Source organism: Hemitrygon akajei, chromosome 9 (assembly GCF_048418815.1).
Source record: "Hemitrygon akajei chromosome 9, sHemAka1.3, whole genome shotgun sequence".
In the NCBI taxonomy this organism is placed as follows: domain Eukaryota; kingdom Metazoa; phylum Chordata; class Chondrichthyes; order Myliobatiformes; family Dasyatidae; genus Hemitrygon; species Hemitrygon akajei.
The window spans coordinates 65,549,746-65,571,519 of record NC_133132.1 but is presented as its reverse complement, the minus strand read 5'-3'; the positions used below and the strand labels follow the sequence as shown (position 1 = coordinate 65,571,519).

Sequence of the window (21,774 nt, the reverse complement as noted above, 5' to 3'; positions counted from 1 at the left end):
CAGTTTTGTCTAGCTCCTCTTTCATGCCTCTGTAGTTCCCTGTACTGCTCTGTAATATTGATACATTTGATTTTTATCTTCTCCTTCTCAAACTATAGGGTGAATTCTATCATATTATGATTACTGACTCCTAGGGATTCTTTTATCATAAGCCCCCTAATCAAATCTGGTTCATTACACAACACCCAATCCAAAATTGCCTTTTCCCTAGTGGGCTCAACCACAGGCTGCTCTAAAAAACCATCTCATAGACACTCCACAAACTCCTTCTCTTGGGATCCAACACTACTAACCTAAACTCTACTATTTAGTTTAAAGACCTTTTCACAGCTCTTCCACTGCTAAACCTACACACTCTCATGATCCCTCCTTCCCAATATGGTACCAATGTCCATCAAATTCAATCCTTAATGGTTAATTTGCAGGTTGAATCGGTGGTGAGGTAAGCAAATGAAGTGTTAGGCTTCATTTTGAGAGGACTAGAATATAAAAGCAAGGATGTAATGTTGAGGCTTTACGAGGCACTGGTAAGGCCTCACTTGGAGAATTGAGAGCAGTTTTGGGCCCTTTTTGAAAAAAAAAAAGGATACACTGATATTGGAAAGGGTTCAAAGGAGGTTCACAGAATGATTCCAGGAATGAAAGGTTTGTCATATGAGGAGCAATTTATGGTTCTAGGCTTTACTCGCTGGAATTTTGAAGAATAAGGAGGGATCTCATTGAAACCTATCAATGTTGAAAGGCTTAGGTAGAGTGGATGCAGAGAGGATGTTTCTTCTGGTGAGGGAATCTAGGACCAGAAGGCACAGACTCAGAATAGAAGGACATTCATTTAGAATGGAAATGAGGAGGATTTTGTTTAGCCATTTGGTGGTGAATCTGTGGAATTCATTGTCACAGGCAGCTGTGGAGGCCAGGTCATTGGGTATATTTAAGGTGGAGGTTGATAGGTTCTTGATTAGGTAGAACATGAAAGGTTGCAGGAAGAAGGCAGGAGAATGGGATTGAGAAGGAAATAGATCAGCCATGATGAAACGGCAGAGCAGACTCAGTGGGCTTAATGGTCTATTCTGCTCCCTTGCCTTATGACTTTAAATTCCACCAGTCAACACAGCCTTCTTGATCCTCTGTCCTTGCGACAGAGAATTATGTCTACTCCACTGACTATACTATCCCTAATTAAAACTATGTTTCTTCTCTCATCTCACCCCCCACTCTTAAATGGCTCATTCTTCCCAAGGCCCCCCCACACTCATCCTCACAGGGAGCAACGATCTCTGACCTGTTGGGCAAGGTCAAGGGCTGAAGCTCCTGCAGCACTACCTCTTGAATCCCCCTACCTGCCTCACTCTCAGTCAAACTCTCTTGTCCCTGGCCACAGACTGAATTTGAAGTAGTTAATCTAATGGGTGTGACTGCTTCCTGAAACACATTATCCATATTCTAAACTCTGGAAGTTCAAATTAGGCCCTAGAAAATATTGTCAGAGAAGTGGAAGAAGACTGATGGCCATCAATTTTTGTATGTTGCTGTAATGCACTAAATGGCTTCCTTCTGTACCTGAACTTCCTTTGTGGTTAATCTAGGAAATCATCTGTAAATTTAATTTAAATTTAAAATGAGTTTTTAAGTAGCTATATTTTATTGCTGATAAGATGTATTCTATCTTCATATTATGTTTTCAGTTGATTTTACAGTTTAGAATATTGTTATAGGTAGCTAAGCATGAGAAGGCTTGGAAAGTCTGGTTTGATGCAGAAACTCCAGAGCTGGCAATAATTCCTGATGGATACAGTGACTCTTTGGAGTCATTTGGCAAGCTGTTGCTGATCAGGTGAGATTAACACAAACTGCAGTACAGTTAATACTTTGCTTCCTATATACAATTTATGGTGAGGATATGGTAGCATAGGAATATAGAAGCAGATCTGACTCTTCAGGCCTCAGCCCAGATCTGCTATTCAATTATTCTGTGAGTAACCTACAAATCATTCCAAGCACATTCTTTGGTTCCTTTCCTTGTATAACCGATGCCAACAACAAAAATCTCCCAATCTTGGTTTAGAAATTTGAAGTTCATATTACATCAGTAGCTTTTTAAGAGGAGATTGCCAGTATCACTTTTTAAATGAAGAAATACCTGAGCTTAGTTAGTTTGGCATAATACAATGGGCCAAAGGGCCTATTGCTGTGTTCAGTATTGTTTATCTTGATTGCTCATGAACAGCCTATTAAAGAGACTTACTATAATAGGAAATAATTTCTATCTACGACACTGTTCTTTAATCATCTTAATTACATTAAACCTTAATTTTCTATACACATTGTTCGCAAACTAAATCTAATTATCGCCTCTACAAGTTCTCTCTAAATTACAGTACACATTCTTAAATTGGAAATACATTGGCTTTCTTTCACCATCTTTGAATCATAACATTGAAGCTCAATATCTGTAGAACCAAATTTTTTTCTTTCTTGTTAATTTTGAATGCATGTGTACATTTTTGCACCTTGGCCCCAGAAGAACACTGTCTCATTCGGCTGTATCCATGTATGGTTCAAATGACAATTAAACTTGATTTGATTTGATTTTGAGCTCCCCACTTCTCTGCAAAGGGCAATTATTAATTTATTAAAAACAAATAAAAATTTTCAGATGCTTAATCCATTATATAATAGATCAAAAGATCTTGAAAGATACACTTCTTCTAGTTTATATCCCAAGTAACTATCCTCAAAGATGCTACATTTATTTGGATCTTCCTACCTAATAATAAAACTTAGACATAGAGCAGGGTTTCACAATCAGGGTTCCGCAAGAGGTCACTAGGGGTTCCATGAGAGATCATGATTAAAAAATAATAAACATTTTTTGAACCACACAATGCACGATGCTAGTGCTCGCAGTGGTGGGCAGTGACTGATCAGCCCTATTAGCAATCTTATTAGAGGTCTCTCAGTGCAGTAGGACCATATTTATTCTCAGTTTTTGACATAAAAAAGGGGAAGCTGTTGATAATTCATGAGCTCTGTATTGCACAGAGGGGAGGATGATAGGCTGATGAAGTTCTTTTTCTGAGTATTGAATGGACTTGCCCAACTTGGGCTGTGATGTCAGCCTCTCCCTTCCAAATTACCTCCCAACTTCCCCTTGCACGCCACCAACTGATTTATGGGAGTGAACAAACTTTACCCGTGAAGTAGAAAGTTGGAGGGAAATTTCAATTCTAAAGGAATTTTTATGTGCCACGATTCCACAGCTTGCCTGCCACTTAGCTGTTGTTGTAAACATTATAGGTTGATTGTGTTAGTTAGAAATGAATTAGATTCTGAAGTTCTCATTTTTCTCAATTTTTTGTTTATTCCATTCTGTTTTATATTTTATTAACCCCTGTGCTTTACAGACATATCATGTCTGGTGGTACGATCTTCCACGTCATTTCACTGTACTAGTGCCACAATGGACACAAAGTCCGTCTTTACAATGAAAGCAACTTGTCAAAGGATTTTACATGGACTGGTGATCCAAGTTGCCCTTTTCCAGCATGCCTGGCCTGTGGCAAACCACTTACAAATGGCTCCAGGAAAATTGAACAGACGCTTAACTACAAATCACAGCCATATGACATGTAAAAGAGCTGATTATTTTAAACAACTATTGGAATATCAAAACAAACAGCGTGAAGCTTTCATTAATGAAGTTACAGTCAGTAAAAAAGATAAGGAAGCAAGTTATTTAGTAGCAGAACTTATTACCCACAAAAGAAGTCACAGCTGGTGAAACCTAATAATGCCAGCATGAAAATTATAGTGGGTAAAATGCAGGATGAGGAATTGAAAAGGGTTTCACTCTCAAACAGTATGATAAGTCGATGTATGACGACATGTCACATGATGCTGAAGGTTTTTTTGTGATAAACTGAAAAACAACAGCTTCTCTATCCAAGTTGTTGAGTTAACAGATTTCACCAGTAAATGTCATGTAGCATTTGTAAGATTTGTAAATGAAATACAAGAAAACATTTTCTGTTGCAAAGAGCTACCCAAAACAAAGGCAAAGATATATTTAATGTTTTGTCTTCGTTACTGGGAAAAAAGGTCTGTCTTGGAGGAGCTGTTTTAGCAACTGTGTTGCTTGGCTTATGGATTTTAGTAACTTTACTATTCAACATTGTCAATAAATTATCATGTTGTAAATAGCATCAATTAAAATCAATTTACAACCTTAATTTAAATCAAATTCTATGTTTCTATGTAAATCTACCAAGCCTACCTTTAGACAAAATAAATCCCATATTGGCCAGTTATTTAACAGAAATTTATTATGTTTGCCTTGAGTTTAAAAATTATGAAAAATTAATTTCAAGAAAGTTAAGCTAAGCTTAACCACCAGTTTCATTTGTCGATAAACGTTGACTAAAAATTCATTCTCTACTCGAAAGAGCATTGACAATTATTTTTGGATTATTACATCTACAACTTACTGATCACACTAACATATTGTGAGCTGTAGATACAATAATTTTTACGCAAGTGTTCCCCGAGACCTGAAGATTATTTCAAGGGCTTCTCCAGGGCAAAAAGGTTGAGAAAGTCTGACATAGAGCTTGGAACTAGCCATGCAGCCTAGCATATTAATGTCAGTCATTGGGCATCTTTCCACATTCGTTCCATCTTGTAGTACTTGCCCTATTGCCTGCACACAGCAATTCAAGTGTTCTCTAAACACTGAAATGTTGTCAGCAATTCCACTTCCACCTCTTTCTAAGGCAGTGACTTTTAGATATTCACCACTCCAGGTAAAAAAGGTCTTGTTCTCCAGTCTCCTGTAAATCTTTCTCCTTATCTTAAATATGTCTTCCAGTTTTAATTGCCACTGATAAAGGGATAAAATTCTTGCTGTCTACCTTATCTATAGCTCACGTCATTTTTTGTGCGTCGATTGTGTCCTCTCTTAACCTAGTCTGCTCCAGGGAAACGTGCCCCATTTTCTTTAGTCTCTTATTATTAATATGCTCCATCCCAGTCAACGTCCTGATGAATCTGCTTTGCATCCTTTACTATAGTGTGATGACCAGAACTGCACACAATACTCCAGCTGAGGTCTGGGTAATGTTTTATAAGGTTTGAGCATAACTTCCCTGCTTTTGTATTCACTACCTTGACTAATAAAGTCCACTATCCCTTATGCCTTATTAACCACTTTATCTGCCACCATCGAGGACCTTTGGACTTGTACAAGATGGTCCATCTATTTCACAAAACTGCCCCTCATCCTTTCCCATATATATTCCAAAATCTATGATCACTATTCCCCAAGTAATTTCTCACCACTTAATCCCTAGATTCAGGTACATAGCAGTACTCATGAAAGTTCCTCCTGTTTCCCCACACCATTGCCCTATATGCATTGTTACAATCTTGATATTATGGAATTATGACATGCCCTCATAATTTTCTGTAGTCTTGGATCTCCTTGCAATTTTCCCACAGATTTGTTCTGCAATACTGTATTCCTTTTGCTGTAGAATATACCTAATTGTTCTATTGAACTTCCACTGCTCCTGAACAGATAGATAGATAGATACTTTATTCATCCCCATGGGGAAATTCAACTTTTTTTCCAATGTCCCATACACTTGTTGTAGCAAAACTAATTACATACAATACTTAACTCAGTAAAAAATATGATATGCATCTAAATCACTATCTCAAAAACCATTAATAATAGCTTTTAAAAAGTTCTTAAGTCCTGGCGGTAGAATTGTAAAGCCTAATGGCATTGGGGAGTATTGACCTCTTCATCCTGTCTGAGGAGCATTGCATCGACAGTAACCTGTCGCTGAAACTGCTTCTCTGTCTCTGGATGGTGCTATGTAGTAACACATCAGCATTTGTTCTCCATTTCTCAGGTCATGGTGTCCTGATAGAATTTTATCACAAGCTCGACACTACATTTCCGATGCAATGGGATCAAAATACGCTGAGCCAGTGATTCTAAACCTGGAGACAACATGGGAAGAAAGTGACATACTAACTCCTCTCATCTGTTTCTTGTCCATGGGATCAGATCCCAGCAATCAGATTGAAGGATTGGCCAAGAAACTTGAAATTGGTATGGATATTGTCTAAATACATCTGCTTGGGATGGCAGTATTTTATATGCTCATATGATCGTTTTCAATATTTTAAATTTTTTTCTAGATTGCCACTAATAGGCCTCCTTTAAATGTTTTTAATATAATAACTGTCAAAGCTGTGCCAGTGTGACCTTGTTTGGGGTTAAGTAAACTCCTTTAATCATTTCCTATTGACAATGTCAGTAAACCACTGTGTGTGCACCTCTGTTTTACAGAGTTAAACCACAAGACATAGGAGCAGGATTAGGCCATTTGGCCCATTGAGACTGTTCCACCATTCAATCATGGCTGATCCTTCCCCCACCAGCCCCACTCCCCAGCCTTCTCCCTGTAACCTTTGATGCAGTATCCAATCAAGAATATATCAAGCTCTGCCTTAAATACACTCAACAGCCTGGCCTCCAGCTTCTGTGGTAATAAATTCCACTAATTCACCACACTCTGGCTAAGGAAATTTCTCTACATCTGTTTTAAATGCATGTCCCTCTATCCTGAGGCCGTGCGCTCTTGTCCTAGACTTCCCACCATGGGAAACATCCCTTCCACATCTACCATGTCTAGACCTTTCAATATTCAAAAAGTTTCAATGAAATCCCCCCTCATCCTTCTAAATTCCATCAAATACAGGCCAGAGCTACCAAACGTTCTTCATATGATAACCCTTTCATTCTCAGAATCATCCTTGTGAACCTCCTCTGAACCATCTCCAATGCCAGCACATCTTTTCTTAGATGAGGAGCCCAAAACTGTTCACAGAGCTCAAGGTGAGGCCTCACCAGTGCATTATAAAGCCTCAGCATCACATCACTGCTCTTGTATTCTAGACCTCTTGAAATGAATGCCAACATTTCATTTGCTTTCCTCACCACTGACTCTACCTGCAAGTTAACCTTTAGGGTGCTCTGCACAAGGACTCTCAAGTCCCTTTGCATCTCAGATTTTTGGATTTTCTCCCCATTTAGAAAATAGTCTGCACCTTTATTCCATCTACCAATGTGCATGACCATGCATTTTCTGTCATTGTATTTCATTTGCTACTTTCCTGCCTACTCTCCTAATCAGTCTCAAGTCCTTCTGCAGCCTACCTGTTTCCTCAACACTACTTGCCCCTCCACTAATCTTCATATCATCTGCAAACTTGGCAACAAAGCCATCTATTCCATCATCTAATTCATTGATACACAGCATAAAAAGAAGCGGTCCCAACACCCACCCATGTAGAACACCACTAGTCACTGGCAAAAAGCAAGGATCCTTTTATTCCCATTCGCTGCCTCCTACCAATCACCCAGTGCTCTAACCCAGTGGTCCCCAACCACCGGACCGCAAAGCATGCAAGGAAACTATATGATTTGGCGAAATGTAACGATATGAGTCAGATGCACCTTTCCTCATTCCCTGTCATGCCCACTGTTGAACCTGAATGCACGTAAGGTCAGTCGCCTAAACGCAGTGATACCCTTGCGCCAGGTATCACTGGTTGGCTTTGGGTAACCAGCCACCTCGTGCCTGGAGCATGCCTCCTGGTTGGCCTGGAGCACGGACAGATGGGCACTGCCTCTAAACCTGTTTAGCACACCAAATGTTCATGGGGAACCCAGTGCTAAAATATTTGTGGACGACCTAATTTGGGCTCAGGGTTTTGCAAGTAGCAGAGCAGCTACCTCGCTGTGATCTACTGAAAGTCATCCCGAGCCAAACCTTTGTCAGCCGATAGATCCTACCTACCTATAAGGAGGGCAGGCAGGCACCCTGTCACACTCCTTGCTCAGTCGGACGCTCTCTCCGGACTGTGACTGCTGCGGCCATGGTACGGGGACATCAATCTCCACCTTGTCCTCTCACTGGTGTGTTGCAATAATTTTATATGTTCATACGAGGAAAATATGCGCTGTGTGTTTAATATTAAATTTGTTAGATAACCCCTTTTAGAAATGAAATTGAGTGTATTAGCCATTTATAAGTGACTTATTGCCTATATTCCGGTCGTGATTAACACCCACACCACCACCCCCACACCCCCCCCCCCCCCCGGTCAGCCGGTCCGCAAGAATATTGTCAATATTAAACCAGTCCGTGGTGCAGAAAAAGTTGGTGACCCCTGCTCTTACCATCACAGTAATTTTCCTGTAAAACCATGTGCTCTTAATTTGGTAGGCAGTCTCACATGTGTCACCTTGTCAAAGGCCTTCTGAAAGTCCAAATATACAACATCCACTACATCACCTTTATCTATCCTCAAAGAAGTCGAACAGGTTTGTCAGGCAAGATCTTCCCTTAAGGAAACCATACGGACTTTATACCATTTTGTCTTGTGTCACCAAGAACTCCATCACATCATCCTTAACAATTGACACCAACATCTTCCCAACCACTGAGGTCAGGCTAACTGGTCTATAATTTCCTTTCTGTTGCCTTCCTTCTTTAAGAGTGGAGTAACGTTTGCAATTTTCCAGTCCTTTGGCACCATGCCAGAATCCAATGATTTTTAAAGATCATTACTAATGCTTCCACAATCTGTACCACCACCTCTTTCAGAACTCTAGGGTGTAATTCATCTGGTCCGGGTGACTTATGTACCTTTAGGTCTTTCTTGGTAGTTTATGGCAAGTCTCTTCTGCTTCACTCTTCTGCCTGTCTAGTATTTTTCCTCTTCCCTTTCAGCAATATAAACACTTCTTCCCTCGATCTGCCTTTATCTTTTGTTTTTATTGAGAACAATTACTCAAAGGCCAAGTCACACAAGCCAGACTATAAAAAGAGTAAGCTGGTTGTCCACCCCCAGAGTCAGCTAAACTTCCAGAGCTTCTTCCAGTATGAGCGAAAAGGATAGGTAAATTAAACCACTATGTGAATTTGGATGGATATTTTGAATCTGCAAGGCTTATTTACATCTTTTTAAATTCCTTAGAGTTTCTTCAATTGGAATAAATAGTGTACAATTAATCCAACCCAGAATCCTTCACCTTGTGATTGGCATGTTTTTTTGATTCACCTACACAGCCTGAAATTTGAACGGGAAAATAGTGGAAGATTTGAAATGCCCACCCTTGCTCCACCTGCTTTGAATGGTCATTATCACAAAGTCACAGAAGATACAGATGGAAACAGAACCACACCAAATGTCAATCACTCATTTATGCTATTCCTGTGTAACACTTACCCAACAGGCTGGTATATGTCTAGGGGAAAAGGAGATCCAGCCACACACCAACCCACCTCCCGTACACGCAGGTGCTGTGAGAATCGAGTTTATGCCTCACGCCGCTCACCGTATCAACTTCATACCAAATACCGATATGACATACACTTTATAGAATTTACTAACTTAACTAAAGTATTAGGCAATACTATATATATATATATATATATATATATATATATACACACACACACACGGAAAGAAAAAAACAAAAGGCGCCAACTTATCAAAGTTCAGTCAGTGTAGTGCACATCGTAGGAGCTCAATCAACGAATCATCCGACAGCCACGTCGTCACCCCTGGGACCACCCGGTGGTCTTACGAGCCGTCTAGCGCCAGTCGCGGTGGTCTTACGAGCCGTCCAGCGCCCGTCCACCTTCCTCGTCCGTCTCTCCTGCCGACTCCCTTCACCCCCAAGCCCGCGCAACCCCTCCCCCAAGTTCCCAGCCTCACAAAACACAATAACATTCCCCATTGATTAACAAATGAATACAGTTACCATATCAGCCATTCTAAAGCGAAACAACGGCGAGAGAACCATTTAACAGACAAAGAAGCATTCCTACTCGTAACAAACCAAAGAAGCCCTTTTTAGTAACATACACAGGACATTGTACATTCTCTCCCCACCAGCAAATGTCATGCCCTCATAGCATTACTAGAGTTCCCCAAAGCTTCTTGCAACACACAAAACCCCACCCAGGTGCAGAAAGCAGTGACATAACTACCCAGAGCAGTAGACATCACACTCGGTTCTCCTGGTACCACATATGTCAACCGCTCCGGGGGGGGGGGGGGGGGGGGGGGGGGCGCCTAATCCTCTGAGATCTCCATACCCCTTCTGCCCCACTGGGCTCCCTCTCCACCTGCGAACCCATGGTCTCGGACACCCCAGGTCTACCTGACAGACCCTCACCCCCGTCCTCACGGGGGTCCTCCCTCACCTGAGATCTCTCCGGCTCACGCTCGGGCTCCACCCTCTCTCCCACCAATGTTGGCTGCCTCTCCATCTGACCCTCAAGACCTTCCCTCCTCTCACCCAACTCAGTATGGGAAGGGCCAGGAGCCTCCTCTCCGGGTACTGGAGCACCAGCGAATGGGAACAGGGGCCACTCATCTGAGTCGTCCTCTTCCGAATCAGTAGCCATTTCCGGGCGAGGGACCCGTCCCCGCTCTTCAGCAGTGGGCTCTTCCCTTTCTCTGTGCCCTCGCAGAGTCCTTGTACTAGGCGTAATCTCCCACTCTGGCTCCGTATCCACCTGCACCGCTTGACCCAGCGGCAGCAGGTGATTCCGATGGAGTACCTTGATAGGCCCTTTCCCATCCTCAGGTTTCACCCGGTAAACTGGCAGGTTCGGGATCTGGCTCTCTATTATATAGGGGCTGGCCGCCCATCGATCTGCCAACTTGTGCTTACCAGGGAGTCCCAAATTCCGTAAAAGGACCCGGTCGCCCGGCAATAATTGAACAAACTTCACCTTTCGATCATACCGCATCTTATTCCTCTGATTTTGTTTGGTAGCTGCCGCCTCGGCCAACTCGTACGCCCGCTGTAACTCCCTCTTCATGTCGGACACATACTTTAGATGGGACTTCCCGGGTAATTCACCCACTTCACCCCCAAAACACAAGTCAATGGGCAACCTCGCTTCCCGCCCGAACATCAGATAATAGGGCAAATATCCGGTAGCATCATTGCGAGTACAATTGTAACAGTGAACCAATTGTCCAATATGACGACTCCACCTGCTTTTCTGCCCAATCTCCAGCATCCCGAGCATATCCAACAGGGTCCGGTTGAACCTCTCTGGCTGCGGATCTCCCTGTGGGTGATAAGGGGTAGTCCTGGATTTCTCAACCCCAAGCATAGTCAGTAATTCATGGATAAGGCGGCTCTCAAAGTCCCGCCCCTGATCGCTATGGATTCGCCTGGGAAGGCCGTAATGAACAAAATACTTCTCCCATAACACCTTCGCCACTGTCGTCGCCCTCTGATCCTTAGTGGGAAATGCCTGAGCATAGCGAGTGTAATGATCGGTGATGACTAAGACATTCGCGGTGTTGCTGGTGTCAGGCTCAATCGACAGAAAATCCATACATACCAGGTCCAGAGGTCCCGCACTCTGCAAGTGCGACAGTGGAGACGCCAACGTGGGCAGGGTCTTCCTCCGGATGCAACGACTGCAGCCCCTACAGTATTCTTCGACTTCCCCCCTCATCCGGGGCCAGTAGAACCGGTCTTTGAGTAATCCATAGGTCTTTTCCACCCCCAAGTGTCCAGAATCATCATGTAGGGCCTGGAGTACAGCCTGTCGATACTCCTCCGGCAGGACCAGTTGCCAACAGTGGGGTTGGTCCGGAGGCGCCGTTACCCGGTACAAGATTTGGTTCTTTAACTTCAACCAAGACCACTCCTTCAACAACAGGGGCACGAATGGGTGTTTCGCCTTCTCAGCCAATGCCCCATCCCCCCTCTCAACCGCTCTCCACACTGTGCCAATGCCCGGGTCATTTTGCTGAGCAGCTGCCACTTCCCCCGGACTCAGTTCCGGCAACTGTTTAGTCCGCAGTGCGGTCAGGTCACAGTAAGCTAGGGGTATGGCATCGTCAAAACCCCCCAAATGGTCCACGGCTCTTTCCAGCCTCCCTCTTCCCTCGGCCTTCACGGTGATAGCAAACTGACACATCGCCTTCACTCCAGGGGCAGGGACACTCTCCCACTCCTCATCCCTCTCCTGTTCCCCCGGCTCCCGACGAGACAAAGCATCCGCGTCGACATTCTTGCTTCCGGGCCGGTACCTCAGGCTGAAATCATATACCGACAAGGCCTCCAGCCACCGATGTCCTGTGGCATCCAGCTTCGCCGAAGTCAAAATATAAGTGAGAGGATTGTTATCCGTTCGCACCTCAAACTTGGCTCCGTACAGGTAATCACCCAACTTGTCCACCACCGCCCACTTCAGCGCCAGGAACTCCAACTTGTGAGTGGGATAGTTTCTCTCCGATGGCGACAAGCTTCGGCTGACAAAGGCTACCGGCCTCAATGCTTTGCTATGCTCCTGGTACAGAACAGCCCCGAGACCCTCTCGACTGGCATCCGTGTGCAGCACATATGGCTTCTGGGGATCAGCAAAAGCCAACACCGGGGCCTGGATCAGTGCCCTTTTCAAAGACCGGAACGCCTCTTCACATTGATCATCCCATCTCGAGCCAAAAGGTTCCGCCGGGTTCCAGTATCCTCCAGCGTCCTGCCTCTGGTCCCCCGTCCTTTTCTTTCCCACCAGGGGATAGCCACACAACAGCTGAGTCAACGGGTGACACACTTTGGCATATCCTTTCACAAATCGCCGGTAATACCCACAGAACCCCAAAAATGAGCGCAGAGCACCCACTTTCTGGGGTCTCGGCCAGGTGGTCACGGCGTCTATCTTGGTTGGATCAGTAGCCACTCCCTCTCGCGAAATGATATGGCCAAAGTAGCTAACCGACGATTTGCAGAACTGGCATTTGTCCAGGGAAAGCTTCAACCCTTCTTCATTAAGCTAGCCCAACACCTTCAACAGCCTCTCCTCATGTTCCTCCAAAGTCGATCCAAACACTATCAAATCGTCCAAGTACACCAGCACCTCTAACAGATTCATATCCCCCACAGTTCTCTCCATGAGCCTCTGGAAGGTGGCTGGGGCTCCCGATATGCCTTGGGGCATTCGTTCGAACTGAAAGAACCCCAGCGGGCAGATAAAAGCGGTCTTCTCTTTATCGCCTGGACTCATCGGGATCTGGTAATACCCACTTCTTAAATGCAGCACACTGAACCACTTAGCACCGCTCAGGCAGGCCAGCGCATCCTCGACTCTTGGGACAGTATATTGATCAGGGACAGTTCGCCGATTCAGAGTCCTGTAGTCAACACACATGCGCACTCGCCCATTCTTCTTCCGCGCCACCACTATTGGGGATGCATAAGGACTTCGGGACTCAGCTATGATTCCGGCCTCCTTCAACGTGCACAAGTGCTGCCGCACGTCCTCAACATCTGCCGGAGCCAGCCGCCGGGATCTCTCTCGGAACGGGGTGTCCTCCGTCACCCGGATGGTGTAGCGAGTGCTTTTGGAGCAGCCAACATCAAACTCACCCCAAGAAAAAACAGCTTCCATCTTCAGCATCTTCTCCACTAGCCTGTGTTTCCACTCTGGCGACACAGGGGAATCCCCGAAGTTAAAGACTTCAGCGGTCAGCTCCCTTCGATGCTCTGATACCTCCCCGTTAGGGGTCCTCACTGGTGCGCTAGACATTACCGTCACCGGGAACAGATGTGCCAGCGGCATTCCCCTCTTAAAGGTGATGTCTCTTGCCGTGGTGTTCCTGACACTTATAGCTATACGCCTCGCATGTACCACCCCTGGTCTCTGCACTTCGGGCCTCACCAGCGCCCCCGCCGGAAATCGTGTCTCCCCTTCAAGATCGTCCGGGGCATCTACTAACAGGGCTTCGCCCGTCGGCACTCCTGGGAATCTGGGGGTCCCCATCACTAGTGCTACCTCCCCGGGTCGGATCACCTTGGGCCTCGCCTGCGTACACCACACCGTCCCTCGTTTATACTCCGGGTCCAGTCCGAGGGAGGCAACCCCTTCTTCGAACACTGCTCGAAACACTGGATGCACCGAGAGGGTCTCCAGAAAGTCTTCCCCGGCTTTCTCCTTACAAGCTCCCAGGAGCCGTCGCACAACGGGGGAATTAGTCCCCACCAGGAGGGCAGCACCACCGGTTTCCACCGGGTCAGGACACACCAACACCAACGTCTCAATAGCTTCGGACACACCCACATCGCCCTCCGAGAACTCCAATCTCACCGATAGGTACCCATCGTACGGGTAGTCACCCTCGCTCACACCCCAAATCTGCAGGGCGTCAAATGGGGTTACGGGCAAATGCTTTAGATATTGGTTGTAGAAAGACCGGTACAATAAGGTCACCTGCGATCCCGTATCCAGAACGGCTTTTGCGTAAACTCCCTCTATCCGTAGACCCACACTGGCACGGGGTCCTACCAGCCCATCTGGAATAGAGGCGTGGGCACCCGGTGGTCCCCTGGCTGATCTCTGGGAACGTGTTCCTCCAGAGGCTCCAGTCCGTTCCCTCACTGAGCCTCTCCTAAGTTTCCCGACACCTCCCCCTTCTTAGTCGCAGGGGGGCTTGTCCTCCGCGGAACTCCTGGTCTCTCACAATCCCACCTAAAGTGTCCCTCCTCTCCACAGCTATAGCACACCCTCGGCCACCCACAGTCCCGTCTGAAATGCCCTCTTTCCCACAGTTAAAGCACACGCTGCCTGCCGCCCCTCCTCTCCCAGGATGACTCCCACTCCCAACCCACGGCACTGGTCACCCCTGAGAATGGGTACCTCCCCTGTCCCTCCCCTCCAGAGGGGATTCTCTACCCCTCAGTGGGTTGTCATTCCTCCACCCAGCCACCAATTCCTGTATCACTGAGGATCGCTCCCGTAGGCCCGCGCCCCTTTTCCGCCCCAACGCTCTCTCTTCCTCCCGCACCTCTCTAATCAGTTGCCCGAACGATGGAGGGGGGCCTTTCCTATAAGCCTGCCGAATAGTCCACGCCACCTTGTCCTCCTCCAGAGAGCCACTTAATAACTGACTCATCCTCACGCTAGCCACGTCAGGCGCCTTCACTACCCCCCGGCGCCGCAGCCCCGAGAGCATCCCCTCCATCCTAAATATGTACTCGGAGAGCTTTTCCCCTCTCCATTGTTCCAGGCGTTGGAACTCTGCTAAAAGCAGCCAGTGTTCCCCTGACAACCCAAACGCTCCCTCCAAAACTTCTATACATTCCTCCACTGAGGCCCCAGACTTTTCAGTTTTCCACTCCCGAACTGTTTTGGCTGCTAAACCCCTCAAACTTCCCACCAATCGCTGCCGCTTCTCCTCATCCGAGCCTGGCCACTCCTCTAACATCAAGGACGTATGCTCGATCCAGGTCTCATAGTCCACCTCCCCATCCGGAGTAGGCTTGGCTCCGGAGAACACCCCCAGCTTCAGCCATGGCCTCTCGGCCACTCCCACCAGGGAGTTAAGTGCGGCTGCCAGCTCGGAGGCTTCCACCCTACCTGGGGGGCGGGGCCTAGTCACGACTCCCTCCTCCCTTTGCTAGTGCCTGCCACCTCTCCAGGGTTTTCCTCTAGCTCTAGCTCCTCCTCCAATGTCTCCTCAGCCTCATCCTTGGAGAGAGTGTGGAGTCCCCACAGCCCCTCCTCCCCCGATACACTGACCATCGCCGGCAGTTCCAACGTCCTGACGTCAGCACTCGTACTAACCAACACCCAGCTAGACTCCATCTCTTTACCACACCGTCTAGCTACCAATTCTACCTGCCACATACCCTTTACCAAACTTAACCCCCGCACTAACGCGTCTCCCGAAACTCGAAAATCCACTCCGCTCACTATGCATGCATACTGTACCGGTACACCTTCAAATCCGCACCAGTGAACAATTGTATCTCTGTCCATCTTCGTTCACTACCTGCGCAATTCCACAGCCCCGACAATCCAATCCTGGACGAGCCCCCACAAATGTAACACTTACCCAACAGGCTGGTATATGTCTAGGGGAAAAGGAGATCCAGCCACACACCAACCCACCTCCCGTACACACAGGTGCTGTGAGAATCGAGAGACACACACACACACACACACACACACACACACACACACACACACACACACACACACACACACACACACACACACACACACACACACACACACACACACACACACACACACACACACACACACACACACACACACACACACACACACACACACACACACACACACACACACACACACACACACACACACACACACACACACACACACACACACACACACACACACACACACACACACACACACACACACACACACACACAAAAAACAAAAGGCGCCAACTTATCAAAGTTCAGTCAGTGTAGTGCACATCGTAGGAGCTCAGTCAACGAATCATCCAACAGCCACGTCGTCACCCCTGGGACCACCCGGTGGTCTTACGAGCCATCTAGCGCCAGTCGCGGTGGTCCAGCGCCCGTCCACCTTCCTCGTCCGTCTCTCCTGCCGACTCCCTTCACCCCCAAGCCCGCGCAACCCCTCCCCCAAGTTCCCAGCCTCACAAAACACAATAACATTCCCCATTGATTAACAAATGAATACAATTACCATATCAGCCATTCTAAAGCGAAACAACGGCAAGAGAAACTTTTAACAGACAAAGAAACATTCCTACTCGTAACAAACCAAAGAAGCCCTTTTTAGTAACATACACTGGACATTGTACACCTGCATTAATCTAATTTTATTTTCCCCTCATTCTCAGTAATTTCCCCAAATCTACCACTCACATACACACTCAAGGCAATTTCCACTAGCTCATTAGCTTATCAACCTGCATGCCTTTGGGATATGGGATGAATCGGGAGCAATAGTAGGAAACACACATGATTACAGAGAAAATGTGAATACTCCACTCAAGCAGCATCTGAAGGTTAGATCAAACCCAGATCTCTGGCACTGAAAGATATATCTCTACTAGCTGTGCCGCCCATAATATCCTTGTAAAATGAGATTGGGCATCTTACTTGGCATTCTTTAAATCTCATGCATCTTGCACAGTGAAGGTAAGCAATCAATTTAAGCCATAACCACTTTAATATTTAATGTAGTGAACTGCAGTTGATACTTATGTGAAGAGTAAATAATACGATTTCTATAGATTGTCGGGCAATATCCATGGGTCAGGGACAAGAAGTTCATGCCAGAAAGCTGGTGGCAATGTCCATGCAACAGGTCAGTAAACAAAAAAATCTATGAATAGTATGAAATCAAAAATAAATTTCATACCATGTCAGCAATTTTCATTTTCAGGATTCCAAAGATTATCATGAACTTTATATCCTTTAATTATCCCAGCATTCTCATTAATCGAAACACAGTGTGGTAATTTTTGATTGTCTTGTTACAGGAAGGCCTCTCCAAATGCAGTATGAAGTCAGAACTTAGCAGGTCCATTTCTGTGGTATTGGCTCAAACACTGAGTCACTATTTTTATTAATACTATAGATGGCAATTGTTTCCAATTTTTGTTGTGAATCAAGTGCATATTTTTAATGTAGCTTCTATTACAACAAAGTCAGTATGGCAGTGGTAGCTAATTACATGATTTTTGATTTAATGAGAACCATGTCAAATGCAACAATCTAGTGGCAACTTATTTAGCATTCACAGAATATATGATCCACCTTTTCCTCTGCTCATACTGTCCAATTTAAAGTATCCTGAGTGACATGCAGTTTTGTTGGGGAGTTTACATTAATATTCAGACCTTTGTTTGCTGCAGTTTAAACTTACATGGCAACATTAAAACTACATGATAAAGTCAAATCTTCCAATAGAACACCTGATGGCTTTTGCCTGTGCTGTATTGGAATGGAAACGCTGGTCATCAGACTTTGCATTCAAATTGAGGTGTAGAAGATCCAGGCTTTAACTATGCATTTTAGGAATTGTATTTCCCCAACCCCTGTCTGCACATTCCAGGTAGAGTTTCAGTTTGGTCTATCAGCTGTTAGATTGTCACAAACATGGAGAATTTTATGTTCATATCAAAAATACGAAAGGTGGAGGGCTGGATTAATAGAGAGAAAGAGACAACAATAGGTGCCTACTTGTGTCATTTATGTCTTTTATGGAAAAAGAGGTATTGTGATGGTGGGCCAATTAGGATTTTAGAAGACATAATTATCAAAAATGATCTGTATCACTGTTCTAGTATTTATCAGCACACTTTTCTTAACCTACCTGTGTAATTAATCATGAGCTACTCCCTCCCATGACAGCCCTCCACCTCTCCGACCACCAATTGCATTTTCTTGAATAGTGTGTCTGATAATGAGTGCAAGCTTTGAGCAGTAGTGTGAACCTTGGAGTGCTGGTAAACATGTATGTATGCAGGGCACATGAAGCTTAAGTGGGGGTCCTTATTGATAGAGATATGTAGCTTGGATTGTTTCTTGGGTTTTGATGCAGAGTTCTTTATGCTCATCTATCTAGCTGTGTTGGACAGTCAGGATACTTGCTCTCTGCGCTGTTCCTGTATTTCATCAAAGTTCTCAAACCCTTGAAATGATTTTCAGCAGCTTTAATCACTGTCAGCAGTGCTTTGGTGTTACCAGCCATCATTAAACTGCACCCTTAGATGAACATGAATGTAATGGAAAAGTGTTTAGCATTGTTGGATGCTATAATCATAATAATAAAGTGAGAGCATAGATTATCTCTGTGATCCCTATTGTGCACACTTCCTGTACAATCCACTTTCTTCATAAGTGTACTCTTAATTTAAATACCATCTAAAATATCTTCAGCATAATGTAGCAATATAATTCTTCTGCCTTTTTTTAAACATATAGGTGTTTGATATTCTACCATATAGAACATTCATATGTATTATACGCCATCAAGAACCCAGTTATGTTCCTTGTTTGTCATGCAATATTTCAGAATTTTGTTTTGGGTCTATTACATATGTGGAGAGCAAGAACAACAATGGAGAGTAGGATTAAATATTTTCACTGAGTCATGGTAGCCACTGTACACAGTGGACAACTTAATTTGGGAGCTAGAAGCTGGGCTCTCAGAGACGAAAACATGCACACTCGAAGGCCCCTGCAAATAGAGGGAGCCATCGGTGCGTAGGAGACCCAATCTACTCACAGCATGATCAATCAGATTGCATGCATACTTGCCACATTCTCAAAATGATCCAATACAGTTCAGGGTCTACCATGGGCATGATGCACACTCAGGTTATCAGCTAACATAGCAAGGTCAAAAGATCTGCTGTACACATTTTGACTTCAAATATGCAACCAGAACTGTGTACAGTATTCAAGCTGTGTCCAAGTCAATATTTATAAAGTTGTACCACAACTTAGCTGCTTTTATATTCTGTTCCTAGCTAATTAAAGCCTTCTTTACTGCCTTATAAGACCATAAGATATAGGAGCAGAATAAGGTAGTTTGGCCCATCAAGTCAGCTCCTCTCAGCCCCAATCTCCTGCCTTCTCCCCATATCTCTTCAAATCCTGACCAATCAAGAATCTATCACCCTCTACCTTGAATATACATAAGACTTGGCCACAGCTACCTGTGGCAAAGAATTGCATAGGTTCACCATTCTCTGGCTAAATAAATTCCTCCTCATCTAACTTCTAAAAGGACACTCCTCTATTCTGAGGCTCTCCCACCATAGGAAACATCCTTTCCACATCCATGCTGTCAAGCCCTTTCACCATTCAATAGGTTTCTATGACATCACTCCTCATTTTTCTGAATTCTAGTGAATACAGGTCCAAAGCCATAAAACACTCTTCATATGACAAGCATTTCAATCCTGGAATCATTTTTGCAAATCTCCTTTGAACCTCTCTAGTTTCAGCAAATCCTTTTTCAGTTAAGGGGCCCAAACCTGCTCACAATACTTCAAGTAAGGCCTCACCAGTACTTTATAAAGTTTCAATATTACATCCTTACTTTTATAATCCAGTCCACTTGTAATGAATGCTAACATTGTATTTGCCTTCCTCACCACAGATTCAACATGCAAATTAACTTTAAGGGATCATGCGCAAGGTCTCCCAAGTCCTCTTGTACCTCAGTTTTTTGTATTTTCTCTCCATTTAGAAAATAATCAACCCTTTCATTTCTTCTACCAAAGTGCATGACCATACAATTCCCTGACACCGTATTCCATCTGCCATTTCTTGGCCCATTCTCCTTATCTGTCCTTCTGTAGACTCTACTTCCTCAAAGCTACCTGCCCCTCTGCCTATCTTTGTATTGTCTGCAAAATTTTCAACAAAGCCATCAATTCCATCATCCAAATCATTGACAAATAACGCAAAAAGAATCAGTCCCAACACAGACTCCTGTGGAACACCACTTGTCACCAGCAGTCAGCCAGCAAAGGCTCCTTTTATTCCCACACTTTTCCTCCTGCCAATCAGCCACTGCTTTATCCATGCTAGAATCTTCCTGTAATACCATGAGCTCGTAGCTTGTTAAGCAGCCTTGTGTAAAACTTTGTCAAAGGCCTTCTGAAAATCCAAGTACACACCATACACTAATTCTCCTTTGTCTATCCTGCTTCTTATTCCATAGAACCATAAAACATTACAGCACAGAAACAGGTCTTTTGGCCCTTCTTGGCTGTGCCAAACCATTTGTCTGTCTAGTCTCACTGACCTGCACCTGGCCCATATTTCTCCATACACCTCTCATCCACGTACCTGTCCAAGTTTTTCTTCAATGTTAAAAGTGAGCCCACATTTACAACTTCATCTGGCAGCTCATTCCACACTCCCACCACTCTGTGTGAAGAAGCCCCCCCCCAATGTTCCCTTTAAACTTTTCCCCCTTTACTCTTAACCCATGTCCTCTGGTTTTTTCTCCCCTAGCCTCAGTGGAAAAGCCTGCTTGCATTCACTCCATCTATACCCATCATAATTTTATATACCTCTATCAAGTCTCCCCTCATTCTTCTACGCTCCAGGGAATAAAGTCCTAACCTATTCAACCTTTCTCTGTAACTCAGGTTTCTCAAGTCCCGGCAACATCCTTGTAAACCTTCTCTGCACTCTTTCAACCTTATTAATATCCTTCCTGTAATTCGATGACAAAAACTGTACACAATACTCCAAATTCGGCCTCACCAAAGCCTTATACAACCTCACCATAACATTCCAACTCTTCTACTCAATACTTTGATTTATAAAGGCCAATGTACCAAAAGCTCTCTTTACTACCCTATCTACCTGTGACACCACTTTTAGGGAATTTTGTATCTGTATTCCTAGATCCCTCTGTTCTACTGCACTCCTCAGTGCCCTACCATTTACCTTGTATGTTCTACCTTGGTTTCTCCTTCCAAAGTGCAATACCTCACTTGTCTGTATTAAACTCCATCTGCCATTTTTCAGCCCATTTTTTCAGCTGGTCCAGATCCCTCTGCAAGCTTTGAAAACCTTCCCCACTGTCCACTACACCTCCAATCTTTGTATAATCAGCAATACTTGTAGATCCTATCTCTTAGTACTCCTTCCAATAATACAATACTTGTAGATCCTATCTCTTAGTACTCCTTCCAATAATTTACCTACTACAGATGTCAAATTTACCGGCCTATAATTTCCCGGATTACTTTTTGAGCCTTTTTTTTTTTAAATGGAACAACATGAGCTATCCTCCAATCCTCCGGCACCTCACCCGTAGATACTGACATTTTAAATATATCTGCAAGGGCCCCTGCAATTTCAACACTAGTCTCCTTCAAGGTCCGAGGGAATACCCTGGCAGGTCCTGA

At 44.7% G+C, this 21,774-nt stretch overlaps 1 protein-coding gene across 1 annotated transcript in view; it reads left to right on the top strand.

The window, feature by feature from the left end:
- The window catches only part of LOC140732658 (dynein axonemal heavy chain 8-like), a 952,247-nt gene that overhangs the window by 868,245 nt on the left and 62,228 nt on the right, over positions 1 to 21,774 (top strand). Inside the window, exons 80-82 of the mRNA XM_073055351.1 lie at positions 1,716 to 1,834; positions 5,913 to 6,115; positions 17,128 to 17,201. Coding sequence (XP_072911452.1) covers positions 1,716 to 1,834; positions 5,913 to 6,115; positions 17,128 to 17,201 — 396 coding nt within the window. The remainder of the gene's footprint in view (positions 1 to 1,715; positions 1,835 to 5,912; positions 6,116 to 17,127; positions 17,202 to 21,774) is intronic.